Here is a 10,508-nt window from a genome sequence, read left to right on the forward strand (position 1 = left end):
TCGGGGGAATAACAATCCCCGGTACCAAGCACATAGCAGCAGTGTCGAAACTCGAAGTTTTGGCAACCTCAACAGCCTTAAGACGTTCTTCAAGAGCTTGGTACATCTTAGCAGTCTCAGTCAACTCAGCAGTAAGATCATGTTCAAGATCAATAACCTCATGGTGGTCGTCCACTACTTTAAGTGTCTCATTGATAGGAGTCTCCTTAGTTTTCACCCCTCCATCAACAGAATTGGTAGGAGTATCTTTGATCAACCCAGCAACGCTCTTTCTGAGCTCTTCCTGTCCTTGGACAACGACATGGAGAGTCTCCATAAGTTGGGTCATTCTTTCCCCCATAACATCCATATCCCTATGAAGGGCAGCTTGATTCTGTTCAAATTGGTCCATGATTCTCTTCTCGTTGTTTCTGGTGCGGTAAGGATGTAAGAAAGTCAGCTTCGTCGTCGGAAAAGAAATCTGTTGTTGGAAGGGACCCCAATTAGAATCCGATAAAAAACCTGTAAATGCAATATGATATGAGCGCATGGGTGCATGTGTGCATGTGTGCATGTTTTATTATTTTCAAGACTTTTTGGCTTTGCCTCAAACCAACAACACCAGATAATGGAAGAAATAATGAAGTATAACCAAGATAAGCACAACCAAGATAAGCAAACATAATTGATTAATTCTGCAACCAAGTTCTTGAAGTACAAAATATTCTGCTCCCATGAGCCAACAATACAGAAATAAAATCAGGAATCCCATCCAACAGGTCTGGTGGTGATTCTACAACAAAATCAGCATTAAGCAGGGTCCTCCATATTCACATGACGGAGGGGGCTCTCTCCGATGTTCTTATCACTCCAAGTCTTCATTTCTTCAAAGAGCTTCTTGGTCTCAACACGGGTGGGCCTCTTAATGATCTCTTGAATCAGCAGGTCTTTTCTGAAATGCATTGTTTCCATGTGACGATTCTTCACCTCCCAATACCTAGCTTCCTCTTGAACTTGGGCATTACTCTGGTCTTTTTCTCTTATCTGGCCCTTCAGCTTTCGGATCTCTTCATAACATTTCTCTATGGTATTCTGGCGATCCAACAAGAGTTTGTCTACTTTCTTGCGACGAGATTTCTCTGAATTGGCATTTTCAGTCTGAATCTGGAGTCTTTTAGTCAAATCTGCCAACTGAGCCTCGTAATGTTCCTTTATCTTCTTCTCTTGAGTTTCCGTAAATTTAGGGTCTATAGTCACCCTTGGCCTTTTCTGAGAAGTACTTCCTCTAGCATACAATTCTTCAAGCTCTATTTCTCTCATTTTCAACTTATGAAGAGCAGAAAGCTTCTCTTGCCTATCAGTATTCATCTTAACTTGCATTGTTTCCATTTGTTCAGTCAATTTCCGATTCTGCTCAACAGTTTGATTATAACGAGGCATGGAGACAATGTTGGGTTGTTCACCAGCAGGGGGGTACAAAGGATCCTTAGGAGGGAAAGGCATCCCTTGGGTATTGGCCACTGTCTTGACCCACTCAGTATAGTCTCCATAAGTTGCATTGTCTCTCTGTCCAAAATGCTTCTTATCTCTCCAACAAATACTCTTCCAGGCTTGCACAGCTTCTGCCATTTGTCCGATGTTGGTGGCCGCATGATAGAAAATGTTCTCAGCAATCTCAGTTTGCTCAGGAGGATTGATAAAAGCATATCCATAAGTTCTCCTAGCCAAGACGGGATTATAATTGATCCCACCTCTGATACCCATGAGAGGTACATTGTTGAACTTTCCACAACTCATAACAACTTCCATGTTATCCAAAGATCTATTATACCAGACAATGTCCTTGGCCCTAAGCCCCATAATCCTTTCAGCCCATTTAGATGTGTGCCTACTATCAACGAAAGCTCCACGCTCAGGCAAATGTGATCTGAACCAACGGTATAGCAACGGAGCACAACATCTGACCAAACCTCTCTTCTGACTATTCTTGTGATGGATTGAGTGATAAACATCCCCCAGAAGTGTAGGAACAGGATTCTGCAGAATGAATATGTGAATGGCACTCATATCCACAAAGTCAGGCACGTTTGAAAACATCATGATACCATAGATACTCAGGGCCAAGATAGCCCTAAAAGTGTCCCATTTTTTTGCTTCAGCAGCATCACACCCTCTTTTAACCAGAAACTCCATGCGAAAACCATGACAACCTCCTTTCTTGGAGAGATTTGCATCGACAACCGACTTGCTCAAATAAAGAGCCTTGGAGATTTCAATGGAAGTGGGAGCCTCCATGGTGCCATAGTATGGAACTTCTCCCTTCTTGATCGGAACACCGAGGAAAAGAGAATATTCCTCCAGTGTGGGAACCAAAAGATAGTTGGGGAACGTGAAGCAACGGAGGGAAGGATTATAGAACTGAAGCAAGGTATGAACTCCCTCTTGCTCGTACTTGGTGAACGGCATCTTGAGAAGACTCAGAATATACCCATATTTCTCGCGGAACTTGGTTGACTCATCCGGCGTGATCTTTTTTGCTAAACACTCAAGAGAATCCAGATTCGGATTTGGAAACGTATAGGAAATGTTGCGACTACCAGTCTTCAATGGTGGAGCCATGTGTTGGTCGGAGACAAAGCCAAATTTTCCTGAAAATAAATGAACATGCGTGTCAAATGATATGGTGGAATGCATTTCATTGGGAGAATCCTAAGGTCTTTTCATTATTTCTTTTCTTTTTCTTTTCTTTTTCTTTTCTCTTTTCTTTTCTTTTCTTTTTTTGCAAAAAGTGTACATTTCGTCACTATTTTGGAAATAGACTTTAGGATTCTCCACGAATGAAGTGAGGTGGATGCAATAACATGATGTGTCATGTGTGTGATGCAGTGAGAGACTGAATGTCCCTCGCAGCTCTGAATAACTGGGTAACACTGAATGTAGCAGGTTCAAAATTTCGGCTTCAGATTGCAAAATGGAAATCAAGGTATGATGAAGGCTAGTATCCTGTCCCACCCCAAACTCACAGGTATGAATTCTAGACACGGACAGGTGGTCCCTAATGGTCACCAGGGTCTACAGTTCCCATGGGGTACAAAGTGTTTGAGGCAACAAGCGTGCCAGACACAGTGTTCCATGAAAGAACCTCGCCCAGTTGTGGTACCCCATGTTAATCTCAGCCATAGCAAGCGCTACGGGAGTCAACATGAGCATCCATGCTAATCCTATGTGTCACTTGGCCTGGGTAGTGGGCCTTTTACCTCAAAAACCCCCCACCTGCAAAACAGAACAGAAGACCCCAGGGAACACAAAGTATAATCCATATGCATGATGTGCAAACAGAAATAAACATGATATGCAGGCAAAGAATAAGCATGCAAACATATATACAAGGTATAGACATAAAAATAAACAAAGAAACACCCAATAAAAGAAACAAACAAACGCAGGCTAGGATCGACTCGCTAAGAATGGACCCGCAATAGGTCTAGCAACATCCCCAGCAGAGTCGCCAGCTGTCGCACGCTCGCGAAACAATGAACAGAGTCGCCACCAATATATTTATCCCATAAGGGAAAGGAATATCAGACAACCTGGAAAAGGAAGGAATAGGGTCTTGCGACCAGAGAATCAAGGTACGGGAGTCGGTTACGCAAGGGGAAGGTATTAGCACCCCTCGCGCCCATCGTACTCGATGGTATCCACCTATGTTTGTTTCTATCTAATGGGTGTATCTATGTCTATGTCTACATGCGAATGAATGCAAAAGAAAATACGGGGAAAAGAAGGAAATATTTACAATTGTGCTCGTTCAAGCCTCGCGACTTGATGCCTACGTATCCTTTTCAGGAATCAGAGCGCCGTAGTTCGGCTCCATAGTTTTTGTTTGTTTTTGTGTTTTTTAGTTGGGCGGAGTTAACGCTCGCGCTCTTGCATAAGGGGACAGCCTAGGATGCAATGGAGCGGAGATAACGATGCCCTTAAGAGAAAGAGATGAGAGAGACTTTGAGCGTTTCGAGGAAATCCCTTAAGCAAGGGAAACTCGAGTTACTCTTTGGTTTGTGTTTTTTAGAAGTTGGGAACTTACGCCTGAATGGGACCCTTAAGCAAGGGAGATCCAAGCACTCGAACATTCCCTTAAGCAAGGGATGTTCAAGCTTCCATTCCCTTTTTAAGAATTTTCACTTTGATTATTAGTGTTTTAAGTATTTTCTTTGTATTTTTTAAAGGGATTTTAATCAAGCATTTATTAGATGTTTTAGGTTGAAAAGGAAAAGAAACTAGCCTAAGTAAACTAGCCTAATATGAATGGGAATTTCTACCTAATATTATCATGGTTTCTACCTAAGGTTAGGATTTAAAAGAAGCATGATAAATAAAGCGCTAAGTGGAGTATTTGAAAATAGTACAAGAGCATGAGATAGAACAAGTCAAAATATAGCACAAAAGTGAATTAAAAGTACTATTATTTTTATGTTGATTTTTATGAAAGAAAATGAATCAAGTAGAAGACTAAAAAACAAATAGCCTAAAACTAATATATTTGTGATTATTATTTTTATATGTCAAAAAATTGGATTAAAGTCTAAAAAAAATGATAGTAGAAAAATTAGTATTTTTATCATCTAAAAGAAATAATCAAAAAAACTAATTAACATCTAAATTGTTAATGAAAAATAAAAGGAAACAGGGGGGTGAATACTGAAATTGATGGTGTGAAGAGCAATTGGCGCTGGGCCCAAAGGGACTGGCCCAGTAGAGTTGTTTTTTTGTTCAGATTTGCTTGCAAAAAAAACCGGTGTGATGGGCCTTCAGGGGGCGTATCAGAAATTCGTGGCCCAAAGATTATTTGTGGTTGTTTACTGTTCAGCCAAAATGGAAGGGAGTGTGATTGGGCTTAGGGGGCGTAGATGCATAATTCACGGCCCAAGATTCATTCATATTTTGACCCAATTAGCTAAAAAAAACTGATTAACAAAGCGCAGCGTTTTGAACTAGGATATCACTTTGTGACCCTTCAGCTTCCTTTCAACCTAACCTTCTCTCCCTCGTACGATTTCCGGCGACGAAGCGCCACCGTAAACCACCATCCCTAACTTTTTCAAACATCAAAACTTAAACTCGAATCCTACTTTATCTCTAATCCTAAACGCGAGTATGAACCTGGATTTCAACTAATCTCCCTCACTCAACGGGATCGAAGAAGGAAATCGGAAACCCTAAGAATTGGGGCTTCATCATTCAAACGCAATTACATGGAATTGAAGCATACAGAGTACTGATAGAATTATAGACAGACATACGGGAGTTAAGGAATGCTTAAACGGAACCTGTCACGTCGACCTGAGCTTCCGGTGCGGTGGCGGAGATTCCCGACCATCGCGAACTCAGGTAAATAAGTCTTATCCTCTCTCTTTCGTTTATTGCGCTGTGTATTCCTCTTCTGCTATATCTTCCTTCTTCTTTTGCTTTTTCTCGATTCTTTATGAGCTTCTGATTGAGAATTCGTGAGAGAGCGAGTTGTTGTCGCTAATGAGTTGTTGAGTGCAGAGATAGTTGTTTGCTACGTGAGAGCATGTGAGTTGAGGGAGTGGCTGAAGCTCAACCGATTGGAGTTTCAACGAGAAACACCAACGGCTTCCGAAGTGTGAGCGTATGGTAGAAAGAGGTTGGGATTTGGAGGGGATGGAAGGAGATAGAAGATGAAGGTTGGAGAGTTGCAGAGAAGATTGAGAGAGAGGTTGAAGATGGAGGGGTGAAGAAGTTGAAAAGGAAGATGATGGAGATGAGAATTGGATGGAGAATGAAGGTGAAAAATGGCGTGAACCTCAGCTTTTAGGGTGATGATCCTGTTATATAGAGATTGAGGTTCTGAGATTCAGTTAGGGAGTGAGGGATTGTTAGCCATTGGATCAGAGAGAATCAGTTAGGAGATTGAGGGTGAGGATTTAGTCGGTTAGAGCTGTTTAGAGAGTTTATTATTTCTATTTTTGATTCGGTTACAATCTGTTAAAAGGTGGTTATGAAACTGTTATAGAGAGTTGGGAAGTGAAACTGTTAGGTTAGTTATGAAGTGGTTAGTTTGTAACTGAATTGGTTTTTTGACAGTTGAGGGTTAATTATCACAGGTATGGATTCTGTTATAGTGAAGTTAGTTTTGGTTTTCTGTTAGAGTTAGTTGGAGTGGTTTGATAGTTAGGTTAGGACTGTTAATTTAGAGAAAAGGTTAATGTATTGTGTATGTCTTGGTACGATCTTTTCGCAACAGGTTCCCTCTTAATGAAATATGGCGGCAGCAAGTGTATGTGATTTGAACTGATGAGCTGAATGATGTAGTATCTATTTTGAGTAGTTTCCTTCTCATTTTCTGAACTGGTACAGGGCTTTAGGATGGTGTAAACTGAATGTGGTTACAAGTTGCTAGTGTAGGCTGTTATGAATATGAACTTTGGTTTTTTTCTCTTCTTTTTCTGAGTGTCCCTTTAACTGATATAATGCCTGTTTTTATATTCTGATGCAGGGCCTTTATCTTGAATGAATTTTGAGCATTAAAAGCTACAAGGCTTGAAGCTTGAAGTCTGAAGATGTGTGATGCATAAGAGGATGACTCATGGTATGGACCCGTTTCGAACTGATATTGCAATCTCTGATTTTCTGTCATGTTTCGATGAAGAGTGGAACGGCTTTGTGGTCGTAGGTTCTGGCTGGAGAGCAAAAGGAGAGCTCGCAAACGAATGGAACCTAATGTTCGGAGGATGGTGAACTTACAGATTGGGGCAAAAAGTCTTGAAGAATAGGTTTTAGTGTTTGTGTAGTATTGTATGGCTCGGTTTAGCCTTAGTGATGACATGTACGCAGGGCTGCCATTGGCTTGTGAATGTATGTGTTTTGCTGTACTGTGATGTGTTTGTGACTGTGTGAACATTTGGTCTCTTGTAAAGAATCATGGTTTAGAATGAAAATGGTGATGTCTAGAGATTAGGAACAGAAAGCCAAAATATTTTTGTGTAATAATTTTTGTAGTTTGATTTTTGTAATGGATATGGTTTTGATATAATTGAATGGAATTTTCAGTAATGTATTTTTCGTGTACGATTTTGTGTGATGAGGTTGTAATGATAATAACTTTGAATTGGAGTTTGGTATTGAATTTGAAACAACACATGATGTCATGCCTTGGTGTTATACCCCAAAATTTGCCCACATATTTTTCAAGAAAACTCCAATCTGAAAATTAAGGGTCTCATATAATCATGGATTTTTATTTCAACAAATATCCTGACATATGAAATACTTAGTTTTTAGAATTTTTCTTATACAGTAATTTGGCTTGCAGTTGAATTTATTCTTACGCAAACGCCAAATACTGTTTATTACTTCACACATGCTATTTATTTATTTACAGATAAATAGTACTGACACAATTGGTACAGAGTTAAATCTTTTTGCAGGCGCAGAATCAGGAAACTCAGACTGTACTGGTAACAAGTAGATTATTATTATCTTTTGTTTCCCACTAATTTTTGTACTATATTCCATTATTTGCAAAAATCTTTTCAAATCTCTTTTTCAATAATCAAATCTCTCCTTTTTCCAACACTATCATACACTTTCTTTCAAATCTTACTTCCACTCAAATTTTCCTTTTGTACGGAATCACATCATTCCCCAACGTCTCTTTCCTTCTTTCCATTCTATAAATACCTCTCATTTTCTTCCATAAAATCTCACATCAAATTCCAACTCATCTTTCAAATTCCTATCTCATATCTATTTTCTCTTCTTCCCTGACAAGAATGGCAAAGTGGATAGAGACACTGTTTCTTACAGTCATCACCATTGCTACGGTGATCATGACTTTCTTCTGCCTGCATAGTCCTGAAGAGTGTGGACCTGCAATGGTTGCACTCCCAATCATCTACATGTTATTGTTCATAGCATGGGTCATTAATCGTCATTCTTAAAATTTGCCGTATTTCTTATTTCTTAAATGTACCGTTTATTCGTCGTACTGTTCAATATAGTATGTGATATTTGTACTGTCAGTATTAAATGTTGTACTATCTGTCATAATATTGCTTAATTACTAAGATAATATTTTGTGTGTTTTCTGCCTTTCAAATATTCCTATTTCTGTGCATTAAATGATTTTCAGGGTTATTATCGGTAATTTTGCTCGCATACAGTACAAATTAGTTATTTATTATGTCTGTGTTTTTCTAACAAGTCATGTAAATAAACTTTCATTTTTCACATAAAACAAAAAGCAAAAACAACAAAAAAGAAAATTAACTTTGACTGTTGATTTTTCACTCTAACTGCTGTTTCAATACCAGAACAGTCAGTTGACAGCCAAACTGCTGGCAGTACAATTCTCAGTGTTTTGTACCATCAATCAAATCAATCTTTCACAATTCAAAATTCCAAGATTTTTGTTCTAGAAGTCTTCTGAATATCACGCGATTAGCAGAGACTCAACACTGCACAAAAATCAGGTACGCTTAACTGTCTCCTACACAAACAGTCCCTAATCAGGGTTTTTCTTGTTTTTACAGGAGCAACAAGTTTTTGAGAGATCAAATGGATTTCATACACATCCATATATCTCAAAGTACCATCATACAAATTTTCAAACTTCAATTCATTCAGACGCACCGTCAGCAGCTCAAACAGTCAACAGACGACCCGTTTGACCAAAAAAGTCAACAGACAGTCAAAAATGAAATTTTTTGTCAAAGTCCATATTTTGTCAAAGGATTCATCATTTGATCATTGGATGATCATAATTCATCAAGGAAAGATCAAAAATCAACAAAACCCTAAGATTCAAAATTAGGGTTTTTGCCTGAAAAGTCAACTCAACTTTGACTGATCATAACTCTCTCATCCTTCATCCAAAAAATTCAAACCAAAGCTTTTTTTGAAGGAAATTCAATTATCTTTCAAATGCCATTGATCCCATGGTCATTGGATTCACCATTTGAAAAATATGATCAAAGACATTACAGGTCATTTTCAAAGTCAACAAAAAGACACTTTTTTCAAAAGGACACACAAGGAGCTTCAAAAATCATTTTTACATGAGACCAAAGGCATTGGTTAGAGGACTCTTTGAGGTTTCCAAAAAGTGCAAGATCTCCTTCATATGACAAAAATTGAAGGATTTACACCTTGTTGAAGTTGGCTAAATTTTGGGAAAATGCATGAAATCAACATTGCTCAAAAATGTATTTTTTCCAAATGGGGCCAAGTTTTCAGCATTCAAACATCATTGCCATGTTACTATGGGCCTCCCACGACCAAGACTAAGCCCATACCTTTTTTATCCAAAAGGCATTTGAAACCACATATGAGCAATTTCAGAGCAATTGAAAAGTGATCGAAAAACAAGTGAGCTAAGCAAACTTAAGAGCCCATGGATAACCATGGATACAAAGGGTGCTAACACCTTCCCTTTGTATAACCTACCCCCTTACCCAGAATTTCTTAAAGGTCTTTTTCTGTTTCTTTTATAAACCTTTCCTTAATTGGATAAAATAAAAGGTCGGTGGCGACTCTGTGAATTTTCAAAAAAATGCGAAAGCATTAAGCGACAAAAAAGAGTCAGTTCACGTATCTCTACAGATCAGAGGTATGGCCCGGAATTAAAAAAAATCGGAGGTCCACAGAACTGGCGACTCTGCTGGGGAATACTTTCAAAAAAAAATGTTTTCAAAAGGGGTTACCTTAAGAGAATAGATCACTTCGATGTTTTCAATTGATTGACTTGATTGCTCTATTTTTCAAAGGCTTGCTTGGGTATTTTGCTTGTGTGAAAGATTCTAACCCGAATCTCGAGATACCTTAAGTATATGACAATAGACCAAGGAAACTGTACGGCATGTACCGATACGGTTGATCTGGTAGTCATCGTTAGTGCGATACTTTGGTTTATACTGATGTCCCTTGAAAACGATCAAGGAGTATATTAGGCTTCCGAAATGTCATTAAACACTAATTTGTCTTAGAACCTTTTTAGTTGAACTTGACTTGTGGCCTATTAAGTGGCTAGCTTTGAAATTGATCGAAGTTAGTTATCCTCGAGGAATATTTTGATCGGCCGCTCGAGCGCCGTATTGAGATGTTACTTCCAAGGATCATAGAACCCGAATACTATTCTAGGACAGGTTTTAACCAACTCAACTTCAGTGGGGAGGGTATCACCTATCAGCTCCATGCAAGCCTTTAAACCTAAGGCTATTGTTTGATTTGTTTTTGTGTGCCACATGTTTGCATCATAAGCATATCATTTTTTGCACCAAACACTTCAAGGATCAAAGAGTTTACCTTTGTTTTTGCAGGTAATGGCTCCCGCCACCAAAGATTACATCCGAATCAACATCTCAACGGTACCGTCTGAACTAAAAGACTTAGTGTCAGAATTCCCCAGGAATGTTCAATTCACTGAAAGGCATGGTCACCTACTCCATTTGGTTACCTCAAAATTTGAAGAAGACATGATACGGGTCCTGTTCCAGTTCTTTGACCCTGAA

The 10,508-nt window shown here is 39.0% G+C and overlaps 1 protein-coding gene and 1 long non-coding RNA gene across 2 annotated transcripts; one reads left to right on the forward strand and one right to left on the reverse strand.

Moving 5' to 3' along the window:
* Positions 1-789: 789 nt before the first annotated feature.
* On the reverse strand, positions 790-2,598 carry LOC131648963 (uncharacterized). Its single transcript, XM_058918697.1, has 2 exons — positions 1,443-2,598; positions 790-1,286 (listed from the first exon to the last, which is right to left on the reverse strand). The coding sequence occupies exons 1-2, from the start codon at positions 2,596-2,598 to the stop codon at positions 790-792; spliced, it is 1,653 nt and encodes a 550-aa protein (XP_058774680.1).
* A 2,441-nt stretch (positions 2,599-5,039) lies between these two features.
* LOC131646125 (uncharacterized) lies at positions 5,040-6,937 on the forward strand. Its single transcript, XR_009297299.1, has 3 exons — positions 5,040-5,367; positions 6,497-6,589; positions 6,674-6,937. It is a non-coding gene; the product is annotated as an uncharacterized LOC131646125 (long non-coding RNA).
* Positions 6,938-10,508: the final 3,571 nt, after the last annotated feature.

The sequence above is a fragment of the Vicia villosa genome, linkage group LG2, assembly GCF_029867415.1.
Source record: "Vicia villosa cultivar HV-30 ecotype Madison, WI linkage group LG2, Vvil1.0, whole genome shotgun sequence".
Lineage (NCBI taxonomy): Eukaryota > Viridiplantae > Streptophyta > Magnoliopsida > Fabales > Fabaceae > Vicia > Vicia villosa.

Coding starts and splice junctions, on each gene's coding strand:
- LOC131648963 (XM_058918697.1), bottom strand. CDS start 2,598: ATGGCTCCACCATTGAAGACTGGTAGTCGCAACATTTCCTATACGTTT. Junction 1,287..1,442: donor TCCTTTGTACCCCCCTGCTG/GTGAACAACCCA, acceptor TGAGAGAAATAG/AGCTTGAAGAATTGTATGCT.